Source organism: Salmo trutta, chromosome 25 (assembly GCF_901001165.1).
Source record: "Salmo trutta chromosome 25, fSalTru1.1, whole genome shotgun sequence".
Classification (NCBI taxonomy): domain Eukaryota; kingdom Metazoa; phylum Chordata; class Actinopteri; order Salmoniformes; family Salmonidae; genus Salmo; species Salmo trutta.
Genome location: NC_042981.1, coordinates 33586519 through 33611524, shown reverse-complemented (window position 1 = coordinate 33611524; position 25006 = coordinate 33586519). Strand labels below are relative to the sequence as shown.

Here is a 25006-nt window from a genome sequence, read left to right as displayed (position 1 = left end):
CGATTTCCTTTGTCAGACCCTAATGAACGAGCGCCTATCCATACAGAACATACTATGGACTGGCTCTCTGGAGAGCAGGACAGGGTGGTGAGTAGAGCCCAGAGCAGCTCCACCAAATCCTAATCACCATGACAACCTCATCATTATGAGTGAGGTGGTGTTTCTAAATCTTGAGCTGGGACTCACAGCAACAGAGATGTTAAAGTCTTACAGCAATTATCTTGGCATTGTCTGAAAAGTGTGTTCAAGTTTAAAAGAGCTATTGAATTGGTGCATAATGTTTGATTTAAAGGCAAGGTCACAGAGAGCCACGTTTACGAGCAGTTAAACTAATTTGGGAAAATCTTACAACGCACATTTTTAGCAATTACCTACTTAGCCTTTGTTGCAGAAAATATGACTATTGTGATTACATTTATGGGGCTAAATGCTCTAAATAAGCTATTGCAGATCCATAACACAGATGTACACAAACACACTAGCCAGTGATTTGGCATACAAGTCATGGTTATTCTTATCCTGTACAAAACAGTGTGGTGTCCTTTTACAGGTCCAGTTCTCAGCCGTCTGACCCACGCTGCAACACTGAACTATACGTCAAAGACCTGCTGTAAACTGGTAAATAACATGCCGTTTCAACCAATCACGCCAACACCACCACACTCAACAGCAAATCACCTACAATGGCAAGCTATGCTTCCAACACATGGCATTTAGCATATTCCCTCCATTAGCATGAGGTTAGTAACGAAACTGACATGATCTCTTGTACCCACCCAGACGTAGACATGGAATCTGCATACCCCTTGGCTTCTCATCGTTCCTCTCGGTTTCATGCCTTACTCTCCGGTAGACTACTGCATCTCTAGTCCCGACACAATGCACCATCCGCGTTGCAAATTTCATTTTGCGCTACCCTGTGGTTTTCGGTCCTCAGACAGCTGGTATTGTGGTCCTCGGGACCGGGGACGACGTTGTGTTCCTGGCGAGACGACACCGACCGCTGAGGCACATGGCCCAGGTAACCAGTAACAGTCCCCAGCCAAGAAAATGCCAGAGAGTTGCTTCCCCTGCCCCCCTCCCTAACAGGACACTAACAGGGTTGGAACACTGGTCTGTGCCAAGCACATAATAACCATATTCTCCTGTGGAGCTACAGACATTCATATCTCAAAGAGGGAAATTCCAAAGGAGACTAGACACACCTGATACAGCTAAGTGGGTCCCGTGTGGCTCAGTTTGTTGAGCATGGCACTTGCAATGCCAGGGTTGTGGGTTCGACTTCCACGGGGGACCAGTACGAATAAATATTAAAATGTATGCATTCATTACTGTAAGTCGCTCTGGATAAGAGCGGCTGCCAAATGACTCAAATGTAAAAATGCAGGGCCTCCCGAGTGACCTCAGTCACCAGTTGAATGGTGCTTCCTCCGACAGTGTTGCGGCTGGCTGCCGGGTTAAGGAGTGTTAAGGAGCGCGGTGTCATGACGTGTCCCTTTCTGGGTATAGATTGTGGCTTCCCCCTCTCTCCTACACCCAGGTTCTGTTATCTGAGGTCGTAAATTGCTGGCGGAGACTCTCTCCCCTTTTCATGCAGAGTTTCACAGTAGAACAAAGGAACTCCCGCCAAATTCTACTACATCACAGAATTTGAAAACTGAACCGTATCCATATTTTGGAGAATGTGTAAATTGTCAGTGAAGCCAGCTACGACCCGGTCCATTTTGTTTCATGTTTGTGACCCCATGAAAGACAATACAGCCACAATACCCTAACTCTGTTTATACAGGTGCCTCAGTTATGAGGCTTGCATCTAATTATTGTATAAAATGAATGAGTAAAGATGAAACTATTTGTGAAATGATGTAATGTTAAACCTTTAATGTGTATTCCCATTAAAGTTTAAGTCATTTGCCCACCGCCATGAGCACAGACATGATCTGGTGTCATGGAAACGCCTTTTCTATGGTTACGAATAAAACACCCTCCTAAGAAAATCATCTTCAGACTGAGCAAACCCACAGCGTGAGCTGTGATTGTGAATAGTTATTGAATTCCTAACCATACCACATGGAGCATTGTCTACACGGCTGGAAAAGATTAAACTCTGAGACTATCGATCCCTACAGAATAGGAGCAAATCTTAGGTACTAATTACTAGTCTGCAGCTAGAAATGATGTAAACCTGGGATGCGAATACTGACAACTGCCGAAACATCTATTCTATGAGAACGTTTCTGAAGTATCCATTCTAACCACGAAATAATGATCTTCAGGGAAACAGAAAGAGCGACTCAGATGAACTCTCCAGCAGACGGACTGACGATTCCAACAGAGATCACAATGGCACATGGGCGTAAATATATATAGATTGCAATTATTCCCGAATGAGTGAGCATTCATGTGCAGAGGATTAGCATTTCAATTAACATAATTATCAACTGTAGTGATCTCTTTTGACTTTCCCGCTTTCTCAGTTCACACCCACTTCCCTTTGTCCACCAAGCCGTCTTATCGGCTTAGCCCACAAGGGAATCGTCCCTATCCTTGTAACCAATACCTACTGTTTGTTTGTTTATGCATTTCTGTGATTATTTAGTTAGTTAGTAAATAAATGATTAAGCCAATCGGTGTATGGATTATTCATAGTAAAGGCTGGGTTCATACAGATAACCAACAGTTTACGACATTTGGAATGAGACTGACGTGAGGTAAAGAATAATTAATTAATAGAAGACTAATTGATCAGATATTAAAATATCTGAAGAGTTATATTCGGAAAATTATAACTTTGTAATCTGAAGATTTTCCGTGGTGCCCCGACTTCCTAGTTAATTACCTTTACATGATTAGTTTAGTCACGTAATAATAAATACAGAGAATTGATTTGCTAAAATAACAGTCTTCACTTTTAATGATGCCAAAGACACGGCAGCGGTTAGGCGGGTCATGTTTCGGAGGACGCATCATAATATATACCACAATTATCAAAAGAGAATGTCCTTGATGAGGGTGCTATAAGAACAAAATCTTGTAAAACATAAGAGTAGTCGAGGTGAAAACAGAACAACATGCTGTGCTTCTGGTTGCTGCTTTAGAATGCCCTCTCTCTCAAGCCCATTGGGGAGTTGCAGCGATGAGACAAGATCGAAATTGGGGGGTAAAAAAAAGCTACATGTAAATCTAAGGCAATACCTCTATTACAGACTACAGTTTGACTACATGGAGACTAGCAATATGCTATGGCTACAGAACTAACTGCAAACACAGCTGTAGGCATACTGGTTGTACATACCAAGCCATGAAGATAGTTCATAGATCTGTATGCACCCTGTGAAGAACATCATTAGTTTAGAACCTGAGCGGAAGTGTTTCCTTGCCACTGTCGCTTCTGCTTGCTCTTTGTGGGGTTAGTACTTAGAGACATTGACAAATGTTTCTGAAAAAAAACGCTTCACAATTTTGGATGTAGATCGTTTGAGCGGTAGGATCCTGACCTACACAGACAAGCCCATACAACAGCCCCACTCACCTGTGTCTTCCGCTTCTTCCTGCTAAGACTTCCAGTCCAGTCGCTGAGGCGTCTCATGCGACTTCTGACCGCGCCAGAGCCCTTCTTCAGGGTGGAGCGCTCTCCGCTGGGCCGGGCCTTACGGCAGGGCAGGGTGTAGGACGAGTACTGCCTGGCCTCCGGACACTCCTCCTCAGTAGGCACGTCCAGGGCCGAAACAAAGGAGGCCCGGTGCTGGATGTGATGGGGGGATTCCCTGTACTGTGCCGACAGGTCCTTAGCCGTGGGGAAGGTGGCAGCCATACTAGGGTCCCTGTAGAGATCTGATATGGACACTGGGGGAGACTGTTGGCCAAAGGCCTCCAACTGGTCAGCCCTACTGTTTCCCATAGTCCTACTGGGAGAGCAGGACTGGTCCTGGTCGCAGAGGTCCGCACTGTGCCCCCAGGGCGAGTCGTACCAGGACCCCTCGGAGCTCAGCGAGCTGCCCTTGCTGGTCCTGGTGATGGAGGTTGAGGCTGGCTGCGGAGCGCCGTGGTGGGCCTCAGGCCCCCTGCTGCTGCCAGGAAGGCTTGGGGTGGACTCTAGGGTGGGGGAGAATTTGAGCAGCTGCACCGGCCCAGAGGCCTCGTCCAGGAGCAGACCACTGTTAGTGTTGGTGAACTCCACCCTCAAACTACCATCCTTCTTGATGACCACCCTGGGACTGCTTTGCTCCTCCAGCCCCTCCTCACCCTCTCCTGGCATCCTCTCTGGGTTCCTGTGTCCGTTCAGAGCATGGTCGTTGAGCTCCCCTGATGCTCTACTGTCCAGGCGTCCACTGCCTTCAAATGGGCAGCAGCCATTCTCAGATGGGAGTTGTGAGCCGCCTCCTGGTGGGGAGTCATGCCAACGACGGCAGTTTGGACTGCCCTTCACCCCCTTGGTGACATAATCGTAGTGTCTGGAGACGTACGGCTCTCCTCTCCTCTGCTGGGGGGAGAGGCAGCCTCGGCCAACAGCCCTGGCTTTGTAACCCGAGCCCCCTGGCCCACCTTTCCACCACGTATGGGGGGAAAGAACCTCCTCTTTGGTTGAGCGGAACTTTAGTGAGTAGGGTTTTTGTTTCCCGGGGAGGATTAAGCTGGTGCCCTTGGGCACCTGAAGGCTGTACTGGCTCTCAGAGTTTCCCATTGCGATCTGGAAGACAAAGGAGACCGATTCTGTCAGAGATACTATGGAAGGCAAGGCAGACATCTGTTGGGTGACATCATTTCAGTTGTCGTCACACTGCTGTAACTCAGATTGGTCATGGTTGAGCAGAATCATTCCAAATAGACATTACCACACTACACTTAGCGACTAATGATTCCTACGAGAGGCCATCAGTCACGGACTAAGTTTAATCGGATAACATCTGAGTGAAAAGACCAAAGAAAAAGGCATAATTGCACAGGAGAGCATCTAATAATTACAAAGACAGCCTGTACTTCTTATTTTAGACCTTTTCCAGGAAAGGTACCATCAGCGCCAGTGTGACCAACAAGCCTTCTTGGCTGTTATGTGTGAAATGACTTCCAGGGAACCTCAAAGGGTTTTAGATTAGGGAAGGAGGGCGGGCATGACCAGACATCTGAAGGGAGTGAATCAAAGCACTGTAAGGTGCGGTTTGAGACATATAAAAGCTTGATTTGACAACTGTAATGTGTTACTGAAGGTAGCTACGGCTCACTTACTGTAAAGTCACTGCATTATCAGTCTAGTTGGCAACACTACAATAGCTATAATCTTCCACTCCCTGCACTGCTTAAAATGTACTAAGTGACTTACCTGTAATCACTACCACTTATAGAAGCACTGTTAATATCGCTGATAGGAGACAGAACTATAGACTCACCTGTGTGTCCTACAGTGTCTTGCCAGAGTGTGGACTTCCAGTGGGCATGGTGGTCCTGGACTCCTCTGCTCTCAGACAACACTATCCCCTGCTGCACAGCCAGGATCATCTGAGGGACACACAAAGGAGAGCGGTTGGGATTAGTGACTGGGTTATCGCTATGCCAACACAGATTTGTTAACTGCCTGTGACAAACCCCCATGTTTGATGACAGGTGTTGCAATTAGGGCTGAGTCCTAATCCAGCAGTCGGTAGAGGACTTTGGTCTTTTAGTGGTTAAGAAGAGGACACCCAGCTTTGATCAGAAGACGACTCTCCATTAGGGTACTGAGGAGCAGATTCACTTTACAAAATCCTCAAGGTCTGTTGACAAGAGGAATTAACACTACTGTACCTCACCTGAAGAGAGGGCATGCATGGCATACAACACACCAAAATTGAATTAGTAACTACAAACTTTTGCTGTCAAAAGACAGTAGAAAAAGTCAACGCTTCCATGTGTTAGACTCAAACCGGCACCAGGTTTCCATCACAGTGAACCTAAAGGAGCCCAGGTCTGTGCTGCTGGGCCATTCTGGGTCTGTGACTACTGTAGAAACTCACTCCTCCCCTCTGACTCAATACCTCCTTTTTTCCCTCTCCAACCTAAACATTTTTTCCAACTCTGCAGAACTCAATGACGTCTTCTTTGATCAGTTGGGAAAGTGTTTGAAAGCTGGCTACAGTTTGCCCCACTGTTTATTTTTAACACTGGAAATCCAGCCATTTTTTTTGCACCCCAACAGCCAAATTTGTCCAGGGGCGGATTCAGAAAAACATAAACCGCTGCAGAGCTTTCTTACTGTAGTTATGGGCACAGCTGAGGAAAGAGCACGACCCTTCCAGTATACTATTACACATCTACATGCATGTAGCTCACAGTCCAGGAAACAACTCCCATGATGGCCATCCTCCACTGGTGTAGCAGCACACGTACAGCCTGTGTGAGAGGACACAGTGTAAATACCCTGCTGCCAACAGCCTAACCCCGGGGATGAACTGATCTGTGGCATTACTGCTCTTGATCTCGCCTTCCTACTATACGCATGTACCTTGACTTTAGAGACCTTAGAGTCAAGCAGGGGATAGTCTGCTGAATGACTAGATGTACTGTAGCATATAGGCTGAGGGTAATGGGAATCCAAAAGCTCCGGCTTGAGGGTAAAGGTGGTACTGTAGCAGAAGTCTGATGTCACAGTCACAAAAACATTTTGGGGAGTGGAGGAGGTTATATCAGTAAAGGGTGGGCCAGCTCCATATTAATGCCCATGATTTTGGAATGAGATGTTCGACGAGCGGGTGTCCACATACTTATGGTCATGTAGTGTATTACAAACTGCTGCTAACCATCACCAGCTATAAATGTTCCCACATCCTGTACAGAGACACTGGTGGTAATGATACTGAACTTGACACTTCAAGTGAGAGTAAACGGAGCAAATAAGACTATGGCATCTATTCTCATGAGAAATAACAGAGCGATAAAGAGATACTTGTTACAGAGATGGCACCACTGGGTCAATGGAAATGTGTCTGCCAGGATGAGGCTGTTCTCGGTTTCAAAGAAGCTTCCCTGACAGGAAGTGTTCTCAGGGTTGCCAAGTCTAAGGCCTTTAGCTCTGACAGATACAGTAAGAAGGGTTGCCAAGTCCAAGACCTCTAACAGCCAGAATTCCCAGGGTTGCCAAGTTAAGGCCAGAGGCCACGTGTCCAAGGTTAAGAGCCGGCAGCGGTTACGGGTGCCTGGTCGACCACTCCACCAGGGTACTAGTCCCTGACCTGCCCTCCACAGCATTCCGGATCTGTGGGGAAACCGGAGCGCCATCTTTCACGGACGGATTTACAATCCATAGTCTCATCTCCCGCCTCCGACTTTCTCTCTGATTAGCATTGACAACGATTAGCCCCTTGAGCTTGAAGTAGGGAAATGGCTCCAAATCCCTCAAAATGAATTAGGAGAACCTAAACAAAGCTCTTTGGGAGCAAACAGACAAATTCCGCTGGCGTGCTGCAGGAGTCAGAAGAAAGGTTGTCCCAATAGCTACTTCCAGTTCCTTTCAATGCTTTTTCTGACACAGAGCAAACTTCTGACTGTTTATTCAGGTAAGGGAAGGCTCAAAGCCACAAATACACACACATTCATGCAGACGTCAACCCGCTGACGTGGGCTGAACCGGAGCATTGTAACAATGTTTTGTGAGGGGAGCACATTTTCCTTAGCCACAGCACTGAACCCCTGCCTGAGGCTCTGTGCTCCTCAACAGCCCCTCCGATAGGCCATCTGTTCAGGCCCTCCCTCCCCCAATACCCTGTGACCTGGGATTCTCCTGCTAATAGCCCAGGAAGACTCCCACGCCTCTCCCTGTTCAGTCTGACAGCGTGTCTCAGGGATGGAGCCTTGGGCCAAGTCAGTGAGGACACAATTCCACAGGGTATAAACACTGCATAGTTATGCTGTAGAAATGAGTGGGAGGGGGTGTAGTAGTGGGGTGTCTGTGTCATCACCGCATTTTTTCTTCATGAGCAAACCTCATTTCCTTGAGACAGGAGCCACAAAGCCCCCATATAACTCCTTACAGACATGTGCATGCCTCTGCAATCGCGCGCGCGCACACACACACACACACACACACACACACACACACACACACACACACAGACACAGACACACAGACACAGACACAGACACACACACAGACACACACACAGACACACACACACACACACACACACACAAAAAGCCAACATGGCCAAGTCTATATCAGGCTTCACACAGGGCTGCATATTGAGCCAGGCTGAGGCTGTCTGTGAAAAACCCCTCCTGTCCTTGAAAGTAAACTTGAGAAAGAAACCCTCAGAAAACCCTAGACACACCAGTGTGAAACATGGGGCCTGGTTTGGGCCTTCCTTGGAGGACACAGCCCCAGCACTACAATTCCATGCTAGTGGACTTTTTTACTACAGAACCCTAGAGATTAGAAACCACTCCCTTAGCATTTCTCAAAAGGCTAGGCATAAAAGGCACAGAGAAACGTGTGGTACAATATGAAATCCCAGCATGAAGAACGCATCTGCGTAGCCCTATCAGAGGAAATGATCGATCCATCAAAGCAGACAGACAGCTCGGTTTTGGCTTCAATCTGACATGAAGTACACTAGAAAAATACACCGGTAAAACTCTCATTAATCATTTAGAAGGACACAATGGATGTATTGAAAAAGGTTTCAGGTCTCATGAACTCCATTGTTCCCTCAGACCCATACCGTCTATTATTATTATTATTACTAGCTATCCAGCTCTTCTTCATGTTACCTTCCTTCTGTCAAATTAGTACCCAGGGGACTTCTCCCTTATCACTTATCCCCTTCCTGTGGCACAGAGCCTAGCCTAATACTTAGCTAACTCTTAAAGGAGCAGTACAGTATAATCGATCCCACGTCTGTTTTAGAAGCAGGAAAACACTGTCTGAGAGCGAGACCCACTTCCACCAGACAAATTCACACGGACTGAAGAAAAAAAAAAAACAGGAAGTAAACAAAAGTCAGTAGAATGTTGTTGGAAGACGGAGATCTGACTCGGCCTGAGCTCTGTCATACATGCTGAATACAGAGGATCCTGTGGCCATTCAGTTAGAAGGAGGAAACAAAGTCTGTGAATCAGAGTGCAGGCATATGTGGTAGATTATACTGTATTTCCAAAACCACTGAGCATCAAGCCAACTGCTTTGTTAGTGTCTTTCGGACTTTTTCATTATACATTTAAAAAAAAGGCCTTCTTCGACGTGCTCTGATCCTCTGAACCAAGAATGACATGACGCCCTTCAGAGATATGTGGGAGTCATTTCAGAATCAGACAAATGCCAAGAGAGTCAAAACAGTTCTTAATAACAATTCCTAAATAACAGAGTACTGATTATACCAAAAGTAAATGTTGCCAACTTTATTATAGGATCTAAATCATGGGCTATACGACAGACCAGAAACACCACAGAAAATGTCATTTCTTTTTTTTTTTTAAGAATCCATCATAGCAAACAGCAACAATAAATCAGTGAGCCTGACGGACTCCGCTGTGAATGAATATAATGCTGGCAACAGTGAAATGTACGGAGTTGATAACGAGGTCCCCTGTGGGAGAGAAAGGTCCCCTTATATAATAAACCCCGCTGGGGTCTACAGTAAGAGAGCTAGAAGAGTTATAGCCTACACTACAGCAGTAAACATGCCAACATCCCTAAACAGTACAATAGATGCCATGTTGAAGTCTGCTCGTACACAAACAAAGCACCAGACACAGGCCTGTCTACACCTGTGCACCTGGGTAAAAGACAACCATAGTAAAAGTTGTTTTCCTGTTTTATCTTAATCCTAGTAATAGGAGGAAACAAAGGGAAGGATGAAATGGAGAGATAAAAACAACCCTTACCTCCGTCCAAAGCTTTAATCTAAAAGCTCTTTGAAGAGCAAAGCAAGGAGAATCTAGAGCTCTCTGATCTTAAAGTGGAGTCAATGAAGTCAGCCCGCCGGTCTTAAAGTGACACGCACACACACTGGCTGAGGCACATGTGGAAACTTCCTCCCCTTCCACCCAGATTCTAGGCACAGCGAATCGTAATCCACCAGGGTAACGCGGGGCAACGGAGCGAGGTGAGGAGGAAAAGTGCTCAAGCCAGCCTCACTCACTCCCTCCAGTTGGACGTTAGGACCAGATATGTTACATTTAGTATAGGAACACCCTCAGTGTTGTTTCTCCTTTCTCCTGCTTTTCCGTTGGCCACAGTAGAGGATGCAGGAGCTTTTTTTTGAAACCCAAAGCAGTTTTCCATGGGCACTAGATATTATTGGGCGAGACAAGTTGGCGTATGGAGCTGTATGATGCCTGGGAGGCACCAGGGAACGCTGCTATGACTAAGGCTCGTCTGACCCGACATACCACAACGACCAAGAGAACACGGCGATAGAACGCTCTGAATCCAGGCTGAGGAGATCCCTCAGAGCAGAAACAGAGAGAGGAGGAGGATAAAGGCCTCCGCATGCTTCGGTTCGGCTGGCACCTACCAGAACCGAACAAGTGTGCTCGCATACTCCCTTAAAAGATATTCGCTTGACAAACGAGAAAAAAAAAGCAGCAAGAGTACAATTTGTCCCTCTTAAGACGCCTCAAAATAGTAAGAATTAATTTAAAGATAATTGAAGAAATCTGTCATAAATTGACATTATCGCAAAGGAGATGTCAGTCCCGCAATTTTACATCTAACTAAGATGTTTGGTGCACTATTTCTCGAGTGAAAACATGAAAACGAGTCCTCCATCGTTGGATGACAACAAACACTTCATTAAAGGATATCTACTGTTGACCAATGACCGACGAAAGGCCGGAGACTTCGGCTACCAAAATGTGTCTTGCAACGAGATAAAAAGGTCATGTGCACGAACAGCCGGAAAAACCCCTCGCTGAAGACTAAAAATAACAACGTCACAAAATGGTCATAATACACAAAGTGTACAAAACATTAGGAACACCTGCTCTTTCCACGACAGACTGACCAGGTGAAAGCTATCATCCCTTATTGATGACAGCTGTTAAATCAGTGTAGATGAAGGGGAAGAGACAGATTAAAGGATTTGAGACAATTAAGACATTGTGTATCTGTGCCATTCAGAGGGTGAACGGGCAAGACAAAAGATGTGTGTGCCTTTGAACGTGGTATGGTAGTAGGTGCCACCAATTTGAGTATGTCAAGAACTGCAACGCTGCTGTGTCTTTCACACTCAAAAGTTTCCCGTGTGTATCAACAATGGTCCACCGCCCAAAGGACATCCAACCAACTTGACACAACTGTTGGAAGCATTGGAGTCAACATGGGCCAGCATCCCTGTGGAACGCTTTCGACACCTTGTAAAGTCCATGCCCCGACGACAAATTGAGGCTGTTCTGAGGGCAAAAGGGGGTGCAACTCAATATTAGGAAGGTATTTCTAATGTTTTTTTTTTTTATACTCAGTGTATATGCATGAACTGTTACGAACTACTTCTGATGGGAAGTATGCGGAAGCCTTAAAACAGATAGAAAGACTAAGGCCTGGATGAAGAGAAGGAGGAGAGAAGAGAAGGAGAGACGAGGGGGGTTGGGTTGAATAGTATGCAGGGCCAGATCTGTCTCCATTTTAAAAAGCTAATTAAGGTGAATGAGAAAAGGCAGAGACAAAAGTCCACACGCATTCTCCAGAATTAACGTCTCTGAAACGCAGACCAAATGGTGTGCTTTCCCGGCGGTAAAAATTGTGACCACCTTTATAAAAAAAACACACATGCTCCTCTACACAGAACCTTCGTTGAAACTGGCCCATTGAGAAAGCCACAGCACAGCAGGGCCAGTTGCTGGTCTGAAGTATGCCAGACAATTCCAAAAGCCGTTCTTTCTTTTCCCCACCAGGTTTTGTGAGCCGCTCCTTTATTTTCTAAGTACCAACAGGAATAGAGTGACCCTCTGGTGCTCAAAACAACTTCTTTGTTTAGATTTAAACCGCTCAGGATTTGTAGTCAAATTGATGTTCAGCTGGTAATTACAAGCCAGAAATGTTTATCACAATTCCTGGCATCGAAACGCCATCCTAAATGACTGCAACATCTTCACGTTGGGCGGAAGGGACTCACCATTTTGTAGACTCACAAAATAAATGCCAAACAATACTGTTGCTTATACAAGGGACTATATAAAGACCATTCCCTTCAAGATAGTATACGCCTCTGTAATTCGGAATGCTTATGTGGTTATTTGATAAGGTGGAGGATCTACTCAGACCCAATAGTGGGTGCTCTTCTCATGATCCTCCCTCCTCTCTGACCATAGCCAACCTCCACACAATCCAACCAATTGCTTGAGCAGTGGCGTGTATTACAAAACATTTACGAAACATTATTTTGTAAAAAAAAAAAAAAAAGCGTCTTTCCCCTCTCTGGGTTCTGTAAATTTCCTTCAATTCGCATGAGTCAATGTATCTCACTGGAGAAAGCGTCCGAGCAAACGAAACAGCGCCCCTCTGTCTCTGTATGTGTAGCCCATCTATCTGATGCTGTCTGGTCAAAAAGAGTATGACATTGTTGCCACCCGTAGCCTTGAACGCAAGGGAAGCCAGCGAGCATTTGGCCTCCCTTGATATTAAAAAAAGAATAATCAGCGTTGCGCTAAACTGAGTGAGCTCAGCTGTGAATGCTCCTGGCACACCAAAAAAAGTGTAAAGGGAAGCCAGGTTGGATTTGGCTTCACACCAATCACATGACATCAGAGGCCAAACGTTGCATCTCATTGTAGTCCGGTGGCTAGCTAGCTAAAATCGTCCCTTTCCTAAATTAGCCACGGATGGAGATAGGGATTTGGACTTGTGGGTTTTACTTAATTCTCCGTACTGGCCCAATGATTATAACTGTGATTCTGATCCAACCATAAATTCATACATTGTGCCCCTGGCCTGAGAAGATGGAAGTTCAACATGTACTGTAGCTAATGCTAATGTTAACTAGCTGGCCTGGCGCATCGTTGCCCATGAAGTTAGGCTAGCAAGACAACAAAAACTAAAAGCGTGAACTGAATGACAGTCATAGACAGTTTAGGCAACATGAAAGAGGATGGCATTGGCATTTCTTTACAAGTAGGGCGAGTCAACATCGTGTTTTTTCTACTTGCATGCAAGCATGCGCACACTTAGAAATCAGTACCATGGACAGCCACATCATATTTAGCTTACGTTGATTGGACTAAATTGCTTGGTCTTTTTTAGTTGTCACGGTATTAGACTAAGCAGAGGTGATTAGATGATGTTGAAATGGTGCTGGAAGAGTGGAGGAAGCGCCTGTTTTCTTTGTGACAACTCTCCGTGGTTCTAAATCAATAGTTTAGCAGGTCGAAAATGTGGGAAACATGACCTTGCTTGACCACGCTGTAGGTCATGTAACTGTGTTACATGCAATATGTTTTGTGGACTTCACCGGACAGATGTCGCTCTCCGGTTTTGTGCTGAAACAAAGGTGTGGTTGAATTTATTATGCCATTGTGTCTTCTTATTGTCTCGGCCTCAGGCCTATATATCACAGCAAGGCATATGAACTAACAGGTTATAGAGCAAACAATGCAATTATCATAACACATAGGTTGGAATATGGCCTTTTTCCCCCTGGCTGGGCTTCCCTGGTCATTTTACCCACGCCACTGCTACTGTACTTGAAACCAATCCAAATGAGCCGATTTGTGAAACTCTTACAAATGCCAACATTGTAACCTAATATTTAAAAAAATGATCCACTAATGATGCTTGTAGTTGGCCCACTGTCCATGAATAGCTGTAAAATAATAAGCTGTTCTTGGCCGGCTGCATGTGCAAAAGGAGTCAGGTTCACAATGTTGGCAACAATAAGAGCAGAATTCAGAGGGTCCAAACAATGTCAGCAGCATAATGGCCCTCGTGGACTAGTATGGGAAATCTCAAAAGCTTTTGTAGAGGCTTCAGAGTGGAGGGGGTTAACCAACACACTTTCAGAGGCAGAGAAAGAAAAAGATCATACCAGTGACAGTCAACACACATTCAGAAGCATAGAACCATAATGAAGAGTGAGGAAGGAAGCGAGAGCAGCGGAATACATATTCATACAGAGCAGGTGTGGGTAATTCCGCTGAGCTCAATGAAAGGACTGACCATAATTAAGCTCAATTAACAGGCTGAATGAGCTCTGAGGGGGCAGGATAATCTCTCTCCCCTCTCCTCTCCGACGGGAGCCTCATGCGACGTACATCAACATGCCATTTGAGCTGACTCCTGCTCGGCACCCTGACAGATAAAGTACTTGAAAAGTGCAGAGGCACATTGTAGTACATAATGATAGTAGTGGACTGCATTTACACGGCGCTTTTCACTAGCAATGGGTCTGGGCGTGCAGGGCTGGGAGAGTGTGAGGGCCGAGGTTCGGTGAACTGTAGGGTTAGTCCTTTCACACACACCACCCTGATAACGCGTCCAGTGATGCCCCTCAACCCGTGATGGCCTCCACCGTTCAATCAGAGGAGACACCCTACCGGGAGAAACTTCAGCATTCCCACCCACCACTGATGACCTTCCTCCTCTCCTCCCATCCCTCTGTATAGTCACCATAGTAGAACCAACCCGGCTTGCCCGCTCGTCCTACACTGAGTGGGGGTTAAGGAAATTAGGGAGCGAATCACTGTTTCTCTCTATCCAAACTGTCATGAACGAACCAAGAGAGAGCAGTATGGACGCCGGTGCAAGTGTCTTCCGGTTGCTGCTTTTGCCATCTTAATTCAGACTTCCCAGGTCAGTGTGCTCCAGGAGACAGGACCTAGTAAAAAACGGTAGACATTTTCATTTAGGGGGATTGTGTGATGGCAGTTCATGGAAAAACCGTCAAATTAATTTCACACCTCATCTCAGCCCCATTGATAATGTCTAAACCTCCCTACAATAAACTAATCGGCTGGCACTGAACCCCATGGGAGAGAGAGAAAACAGAGAGAGACGCATTAACTCAGCATGCTAATAACCCAGCGTCTCTCCCCAACACTGTGACAGATGCATTCTGGCGGCTGGCAGCCATTTGTAATCTGATGCCATTGATTATACAGCTCATGGGGGGATTTGAGTAGCAAACACCCAGCGAGATTGAAATATTCACAACAAAAACTCTGTTGGTGGAAATTACAGCTTCGGAGGGAGGTGGGGTGGGAAAATTTGGGAGAGGGGGAGAGGGTGGGAGAGAGAGAGTACGAGAGAGAGCGAGAGAACGAGAGCAAGAAAGTGAAGGTGGAATTCAGACCCCGTGATGTCAATGATCCAGGGTCAGCATTTAGAGGTCAGGTCTATTGTTCCTGTCTAAACTGAACTCCCTCCCTCCTGTCTCTGGCCATGTGGGTCTGGCTCTCCTCCTGAGAGGAGGATGTCGTCTGCGGGCTAAGCTTAGTGTCCGTCCGTCTCTGTTAGCACCAGGAAGACAAGTGGAGACCGATGGATCTCAGCACATCCTGACACTAAAGCTCTCTAATGTGGGAGAAGCAACTTCAAAATCCATGCAATTCTACACTATGAATTCATTTCTGACGAACAAAGCACAAGCATGTTGTGAGAACTATTGCCTCCCTGACTTCTCCTCCTGTCTGTTAGCTCTCCTCAGTCATACCAAAGTGGAAGCAGCAAGCCCAGATCGACAGCCTGATCAACCACCTTTGTCAAGTCCCCTGTCAGATCAGGCCCCAGTGGAAGGAATCTACAAAAGAGCTGCATGTCAGAGATGCTCTCGCCCCAGAACTAGTTCAAGGCAGCCTGTGTGTTTTCCTCCCCACTGACAGAGACGGTACTAGACCCGAAGTCAGAGCTGGGAGTAAACAGCACATCTACTGCCATGTTCAGTGGAGAGAGAGCCCTATGATCCGTCCAGGAGTGTCACTATCCATTTTGCATGGCATCTGTCAGCTGTGTGTGTGTGTGTGTGTGTGTGTGTGTGTGTGTGTGTGTGTGTGTGTTTAGCAGAGAGAGGGAATGCTGCTTGCATAGGAAATCCACACCTTCAAAGTGGCAATCAGCGAAGGGTAACTCTAGATCAAAACATGTGTGTGTGTGTGTGTGTGTGAAAAGTTTAACCCCCAAAACAACCTTACTCTGTCCATTAGGCAGCTTAATGAGGACAGAAGCTGATGGAATGCTGATGTGCCCCTGCCGTTCTCCAGCTGTGGGGCAGACGACATCCTCAGACACTCAGAAGAGAAGACGTGTTTAACTCGGAGTCCGAGCTGGAAAAGAACCACTTCAACCTCATTATCTCCGTGGGAGAACCTATTAAGTATCAATCGGTCAACGTCTGCAGCAGGTGTATTGAACTGTATTAAACGTCTGGTAAACCAGTGAACAGTTCCTGGTCTTTGTGTTAGTCTGACCACTGGGGAGGCAGAGGTTGAGGTCTGGGACAGGACATCCCTCCCATGAGATAGCAGTGAAGCCACGGGCTCCACGGCACGGCTGCCAAACATGCCACTGTCCTCCTCTACAGGGAAGATGGGAGCTACAGAGGCTGGAGCAGATGCTCACATCCGTGAGATCATCGCTTCGTCAAATCCTCAAGGTCAACTCTTCAAACCTATACAGCCGTATCTCCAGCCCTCTCTTCCCCGCCCCTACAATATAACACATTGGGCACGTGAGTCGTGCTGGCGGGGTGTCTAAACTGTTCTCTGGTCTTTCAGTTGAATCAGGTTGACTGGGTGTCCTGTGTATGCTGCAGGGTGATCGGTCTCGTCGTCTGGTGTGAGAGAGACCATTAAATACATTCAGCTCTCTGCTCACTCACTCATTACCATAGTGGTGTTAGCCTACTGCGGTCCACAGGCTAGGAGACTACAGAGCTACGGTGATCCACCAGACGCATTGCCCAGAGGAGAACAAAACAGGTCAGGGAGACTTGTCTGGATTCACAAAGAGAGGATGATCAAACACACACACACACACACACGCACATAGACGTACATCGTTATTATCGTGGTTACCGTCCTATGACATGAAGATGTGCAAAACGATCAATTCATAAAGAAACTGCAGTCCTCGTTTATCTGGGCTAGTAAGGCAGACCACCAAGCCTTTGTCCCAGTAGAGAGCCACGTGCATCTGCTTCACTGGCTGGTAATGCCGCAGGGAAAGTCCAAAGACTGTACATCCAGATGTTGTGCGCTCGCTTGTGTCCGTGTGCGCGTGGCCCCAACTCATCCATCACTGCCAAAGAAGTTCGTTACCCCCCCTCCCCTTTACATTCTCGTGGAGATCCTACGCCAGGGAGTTGCCCTCGTTGCCTTCCCCACGGTATCTGCTTCTCTCTGGGCTGAGAGCAGCACCCGTTACACATTCAGACCAGGGTCTTGAACCCTCCCTGAGATGGTTTGGCAACGTGGGGGGGGGGGGGGGGCTTTGGGACAGGTAGCCCAAAGGACAGGTGGACGTTAATGTTGATAAGTTAACTCTTCCAGCTCCACTGTGCCAAGTGGGTCCATATTTTGCCTGTCAATTCCCAGTAGGAGGTTTCTGTTCCCTTTTTGAGGAAAAGGAGTCACCATTTTGGCTCTAAATAGAGCCAGAGTCAAGCCACACAGACAATGAATCACTAAATTCACTCTTTGATCACAAGCTCCCCAGAGGCACCAGGTTATACGACTGGGACACGAGCAGATTGGGAATCATTTCATTGAATGAATAAAAACGGGAATTGATAAATATATGAATGATAATGAAAAGTAGTGCAAAGGCAACGAAAGGGTCAAAGTCATAGACCCGTCCATGTCTGCACTACGCGGTCTCGATGGCACTTGTGTAGCTCCGACCGTGGCCTGACCGTGGCCTGACCGGGAGTCGCCCGCTCTGCTGTGGCTGTTCCACACGTATGTAATAAAAACACACTTTAGGTTACCTCAGAGGAGACGGCTAGCGGCGTGCTGACAGCGTCAAGCACAGGGTCTACATCAGAGGCGTGTAAACAAAAGGCCAGAGACAACCCTTTACAACAAACAATCCATCAGGACTGATTTAAGCTGTTTAGATACCACGCTATGCTGCATCTGGTCTACACCACTTCTGGAGTACACAAATAAACACCGATAAGTAGACACACGTGAATAGCCTACACACACACACACACACACACACGCTAAATGAGTAGACGCCACGGTTAAAGTAACACGATGTAAACAGAACTCTATACCACCTGGGAGAAAGACAAAGGTCACGGAAATCTCCACTGCGGCTGAGCTTATGTCACAAATAAGGACTTTGGTTCCGGGAAGCGCAACAGCCAAACCTGCTGCACGCTTCCGTTCTGTTCGCAGCAGGATAAGACCTGCCTTTGTTCTCAGGAGTTGTACGAATTAAGTTCTCGTTTATCCTTGTGCCGACGACAATAACGAGTCCATTGAATGAGCGAGGTATACAAAAGTACGTGTTAAAATGAGGACAGTTAAACATCAATGAAGCAGAGTGCCTTGTAAGTTCACCAAAATCATTTAGCCCCGTGTCATTAAAATGGCGTCTCCACATACCAAGCTTATGCTATATTGCGGTTCAAAGTCCAGTGTACCTGGTAGATGAATAGATACAGGCTGGACTATAGGCACATGTGATCCACTCTGCCTGATCATGTTTAAGGCGAGCATGTTTAAGGCGTGGTATGCGTGTTGGCCAGGAGCCAGCCTCAGTCCATCTGTCCACACGCTTCAGAGAGCTGAGCTGACTGAGGAATTCTGCTGACCACACCAGAACGTCTCTCTGAAGAGAGGTTACCCTGCCTGCAACAAAAAACTCTCCCCACACGCCAACGGAGGGTCACTGACTCACAGCAATTCTGTATTATAGACAATTTTCCAGAATAGTTCAACGAATGCCTTCACCTTCGCAATCCATTGACAAGCTGATGACTTCGATATCAGATGGGAGGACCACGACTATGATGCCCTCGTTGCCATCTGTAATCAGTTGGGTTGGACTTTACCTCATTCCACCTGGTCATAAACGCACAGCTGTGAGCGGCTAGTCCATCCAGGTTGTGGGAGCCCCTGGTTATACTGATATACAGTAGGCTGGTTGGTAACAGTCTGAGAAAAGGAGGCCACGCTGGACCATCCCACAGAGGAGTGCTCAGCTCAGCCTCACGAGCAGGACAGCTTGACCTACCTGCAGAGGTATACAGCAGATGCTCCACGTCCAACCAGCAACAGCGATTACTTACAAGAACTGTGTCAGGGCCAGCCTACAAGCTATACACACACATGCACTGTTATTACTCATGCACTGCTCATGGTACTCATGCACTGCTCATGGTACTCATGCACTGCTCATGGTACTCATGCACTGCTCATGGTACTCATGCACTGCTCATGGTACTCATGCACTGCTCATGGTACTCATGCACTGCTCATGGTACTCATGCACTGTTATTTACTTTCGCTGTGTGTGTGTCCTCGTGTGCAGTTTTCCTCGGGCCTCTTCTATTCAATTGGAAACACATTCTGTCTCCTCAAGTGTTTCATTTGGCAGAAATGTCCTAAAACCGATCCAAAGAGCAGGGCTAAAATGAAATGATCATTCACTGTTGAATTATCACTTCCAATGTCAGCTTATGTGTATTTATTAAAATATATAGACCCCTCAACCTATAACCCAAAACAGCTGCTATCCCGGAAACCAGCAACGGGATCGACTTAGGGGCCGAAAAGGAAAAAAACACAGGCAAACAAACACTGACACTAAAAAAAAAACACTTCAACCACTTTCTCTGAGTCTGGAACAAGGCAAGTGTAGGCTGATTTGATTTAAACCACAGTCAAACAAGTCTTTCATACTCTCAACAGAACCGATCACTTCAAAAACAAGGGCAACAATGCAGCTGACGTAGCCGATGCAGGACCGGACTGGCACTTCGGCTAGGGGGTAAGCACTAACAGCGCTGCCACATGTGCAGCCTTTTACTGACGTGATTGAATTAAAGCCGATGCCAAGCCCATTATTAACCCAGCCATGAAGAGCCCAAAGCATGTCAATGAGACCCACGCTCGTTAGGCAGTCATGCAAGGTCTCTAACGAGGAAACAAACGCTAATATCACCACGGAGGTTGAATACTATGACCCAACGGTGCTTAGGGAACATTAAGAGGACAGCTAAAATCATCAGGCAAGTCAAATATACTCATTTATAGAAATTAACTAATAGGATTGTCGTATTACTGTGCTCTGGCAGTCTGGCCTGTCTGTGGCCTTTAGACCACCCTGGTAACGGTCAGGCAGATGCTCTGGCAGTCTGGCCTGTCTGTGGCCTTTAGACCACCCTGGTAACGGTCAGGCAGATGCTCTGGCGGTCTGGCCTGTCTGTGGCCTTTAGACCACCCTGGTAACGGTCAGGCAGATGCTCTGGCGGTCTGGCCTGTCTGTGGCCTTTAGACCACCCTGGTAACGGTCAGGCAGATGCTCTGGCGGTCTGGCCTGTCTGTGGCCTTTAGACCACCCTGGTAACGGTCAGGCAGATGCTCTGGCGGTCTGGCCTGTCTGTGGCCTTTAGACCACCCTGGTAACGGTCAGGCAGATGCTCTGGCAGTCTGGCCTGTCTGTGGCCTTTAGACCACCCTGGTAACGGTCAGGCAGATGCTCTGGCGGTCTGGCCTGTCTGTGGCCTTTAGACCACCCTGGTAACGGTCAGGCAGATGCTCTGGCAGTCTGGCCTGTCTGTGGCCTTTAGACCACCCTGGTAACGGTCAGGCAGATGCTCTGGCAGTCTGGCCTGTCTGTGACCTTTAGACCACCCTGGTAACGGTCAGGCCGATGCTTCAGCCCTGGAGGTCAGAGGGGTCAAGCTGATCCTTCATAAGAGGACAAGGGGGGGTCTTTATTCTGCGCCTTCATTCCTTAATCTGGCGTGGGGGGGGGGGGGAATACAGAACATATTGTTCGGCTCCTCACAGGTGGGCAGATCGAAAGAGCAACTGGTCCGTCACTAACCAGAGAGAGAGAAAGAGACAGACCCTCGCTCTCTCCAGCTCCAGGTTATCTGCCCCTGGACTAGCCTATAGCGTGTTCTGTCATCCAGCCTCGGACTCATCGACTCCTGAGAGGGAGTTAAATAATGACAGGAAAATGCAGGAAATAAGGGAATTTGACATCCCTAGAAAAGCATACACATGGCCAAACATCAGCCAGGACAGCAGTACAGTCCAACTTTGCAAGCTCTAATAGACAGTCAGACACACACTGTGGTGTGCCTACAATATCTAAAGTACAGACTGCCTGCATTTATACGTTTCTGTATGTTGATGAATGTGTGGGGTTGTCTGATGCAAGGCATGTTGAGTGAGCGAGCTCCTACTGTGGAATTGTAGCATAGAAAAGTGGCGTGTGACTGTGTTATAAATATGTAAGCACAGTTCAGGCAGATCTAAAAGGCCAGACACTTGGCAGGGAGGGGGGTTAGCTGTGAGAAACCTGTGGGACTATAGGATAGCATCATTAGCAGAAACAGGCAGGTCTGGCATTAAACCACCCCCTCACTGATGAAGAATAACTCTCATGGACTTTCTCATCGCCGTGTCAGATAGAGCTCCCAAGTGGCGTCACTACAGACCCTGGTTCGTTCCCGGGCTGTATCACAAACGGCCGTGATCGGGAGTCCCATAGAGCGGCTCACAATTGGCCCAGCGTCGTCCGGGTTTGGCCGCTGTAGGCCGTCATTGTAAATAAGAATTTGTTCTTAACTGACTTGTCTAGTTAAATAAAGGTGAAATAAAACATGTAGAAAAGCTCCACATGGTATAATAATACATTCTCTGAGTGCATTAAAATGGCTTCTCCTACTATCTTAGACCAGGAGGTTCTCCATTAACAACATTCTCTCACATCAGACCTCCATTAGATGAAGGTAAATAGACTGACGGAGAGAGCGGGAGAATGAAGGCAGTAGAACAGACAAACCAGAGAGAAAGTAATAACATTTCAGGAATCTATAATGTTTGCTTTGGACCGAGGCTACAGCTAAGGAAACCCCAGTTCCTGGCTTTTCGCTACACTGTTATTATCAGTAAATGGACATGGATATGAACCTATTTACTGTAAAATATCATTGTTAGTATGAAAAAAGAACCACAAGTTTCCAGCGAGGCTGATCTCTCCATGCGAGCAGCTAGCCACAGAGCCTGCTGCTTTTCCTCCAGTGTCCTGCCCAGCCCGCCTGCTTCTACTGAAAACACACAGCCAGCCTAAATTAGCCCTCAGGAGGCAGACCATGGGCTACAGAATGACTTAGAGGGACAAAAATAACACCTCATGGAATCATTCGATCATAATAAGATTCCGTGCTGGCCAGTAATAAACATTGGATATCAGATTAAAAAAACGGGCAAATCTGTACAAATAAAAATCTGTCTGCTAACTCTGCATTACAGAGACTACTGAAGCCCAAGCTAAGATTGACAGAAACAAGCCAATGCCAAAACATATTAGGCTAATTTCACTTAAATGAAGACTTGCCACACCTAGTGCTGTCAGACATCCATGTCTCCTCTCCCAGACCGTTCCAGCTGACAGCCTCATGAGTCACCAGATAGGGTGCGTTCCATTAATCACTGATCTCATCCAACTGTGAACAAATGATTTTACACAGCCAGCGGTTGAGTCACATGCATTACAGTGTGAGGATGAGATGAGCACTTAACTAGTAAACAGTAGGGCTGGGAATTGCCAGGGACCTCGCGATACGATATTATCACTATACTTTGGTGCCAATAAGATGTGCACTGCAATTCACGATTCGTTATTAGATGATTAGATGTTGCAAATTATATTGCTCACCATACGTCTGCTGCAGAGGGACAAGAAAGAGCTTAGATCAGTCATGGAAATAAAAAAATAAATAAAAAAATAATAATAATAATTTTAAAAAAATAAAATAAAATAAAAATCGCTGAAAACAAATTGGCTCCCTATTTAAAAAGATGAGATCAAGCTATGAAGGCAGGTACAGCCAACTAGAGTTAAAATAACATTCTGATAATGCCAAAATGATGTGTCATCAAAAATAATGTCCCGATACGCAACTATCAATTTCTTCCCGCATCACTAGTAAACAGGCTGTTCATTCACAAACACATCTGGGACAGCACTGCAGTTGAGTAATCTTTATTGGTGAAAGACATGTTCTGGAGGTAACCAAACACACAAGACCACAAAATGAAAATTCAGAAACACACAGAATGAAGGAAGTTTTTAAGCATAGTTGGCAATGGAGTTTCCATTGAGAAACGCAGGATTGAGGCGATACGGCTAGATGACAGCCGTTGCCTCTACATATGGGATGTCCATTGTAGACCGTGGGGTTTTACACACCATTCCTATTATTCAGTTGAGTGGAGTGCAGTCAGAAGCAGTGCCACATAACACAACATGTGCTACTGCTGCCCCCCAAACACTCATCTCTACCACTTCTGAAGAGAGGGTTTCTCTCAGCAGAAGCACACATGGTCACACACTTCTCCAATGGCCAGCAGTTGCTTAACTGCACACAGGATATGCAACAAAAAAATAAAAAAATGTTCATTCGCCTGTGACTCAGTCCTTCCTTTCCCCAAGAGAGCCAGGCTAAACTGAAGGCACTGTGCCCTCGCACATTTCCCCCCCCCCCCCCCCCCCCCCCCCCCGTCCAGGCCGGCCCATCTGGAGCAGGCAACAAAGGGCCTGTTGAGTGTGGACCAAACCACGAGGGACTGTGAGAGATGACCCGCAGCCACTAATCCTAAAGGGCAGCAGACTGTCAGGCCTGGGCAGAGAGAGGGCTATTACATCACAAATGCATGGACACTTCCAACTAACTGCAAGCTTCTCAGAGAGAGGCGAGCATTCTGCTCTTAAAGGGACAGTGGCTGGACTGAGGAGTGGAGGACAGTGCATAAAGGAAGCGGTCTCTTTCTTTGCTCTCGTACCTTTAACAACTTTTCGGATTGAGTGGCTACAGATTAGGAGCCACCGTCTCAAATGACAGCTGAATGTCGACAGACAGGAATAGCCCGTCATATACTGCACTGTGCTACTACACACACACACACACACACCCCCGTTATGTACTGTTAATGTCTACTCAACGATGGTCGTTCATCTTTACTGTACGGTTATGGCAAGGACGGTTCAGTGATAATCACAGGCCTCATATCTAAATGAAAGGGCACAAAGCAGAGCCGGGACTTCTAGAATAGTGACACGGCAGTGAAGCCTCTCTGGCTGGTCAACTAAAACATTAAAATATGGCATTTTACTAAATGGAAGCGCTTGGCTGTCTGCGATAACATCATTTGAGGGTAGGAGACTCATTAATATTGCACCAACGGCCGGGTCAGTCACAATCAAGGTAGGCCTAACACCCAGGGTCAGCACAATCCTACACTGCTGGACACCAACTGAAGGGGGACCTGCCAATGACAATATTTACCCAGTTGATTCTGTTTAAAAAGGTAGCACCCTTCCCATCTCTGTTGATCGGTACAACAAATCAGTTGAGATACAAGAGCCATCAATTACATGAGAACAATTCCTGTGGTGGCTGAAATGAAGAGGAACACTATGAGCAGGTGAACTGCGGAGTGTAGACTGAAATATATTCTGTCAAACAGTAGCACTCCCAACATAATCAAGAAGAAAAACTCAAATCTGGCTCCACTCATCCAGACCAACTTGTCCCGTCTCAGCTCAGCTGGTACGGACTCAGTCATTTCTGGAGAGGAACTAACTAAATGTTCTCCCTTCACACCTGTAACTGCTGAGAAAATAAACCCATCCGAGGGTAGAGCAGGGTGGGACGATCAGGCTGGGTGGGACGATCAGGCTGGGTGGGACGATCAGGCTGGGTGGGACGATCAGGCTGGTATGGATGTATAGAGACCATGAGCCAACCTGCTATGCCCTGCTGGCCAGGGAACAGTGATATAGAGTCAAATCGTCTTATGTAACCATTCTAGAAAAGGCCAGCCTTGGGCCTTGGCACAGACAGTGCACGCTGGGGTGTTCTGG

The 25006-nt window shown here is 46.8% G+C and overlaps 1 protein-coding gene across 1 annotated transcript in view; it reads right to left on the bottom strand.

Moving 5' to 3' along the window:
• Positions 1-25006, bottom strand: part of LOC115162460 (T-lymphoma invasion and metastasis-inducing protein 2) — a gene marked incomplete in the record, with an annotated part of 102825 nt that overhangs the window by 67980 nt on the left and 9839 nt on the right. Inside the window, 2 exon segments of the mRNA XM_029713773.1 lie at positions 3533-4690; positions 5388-5496. Of these exon segments, the coding sequence (XP_029569633.1) occupies positions 3533-4684 (1152 nt within the window).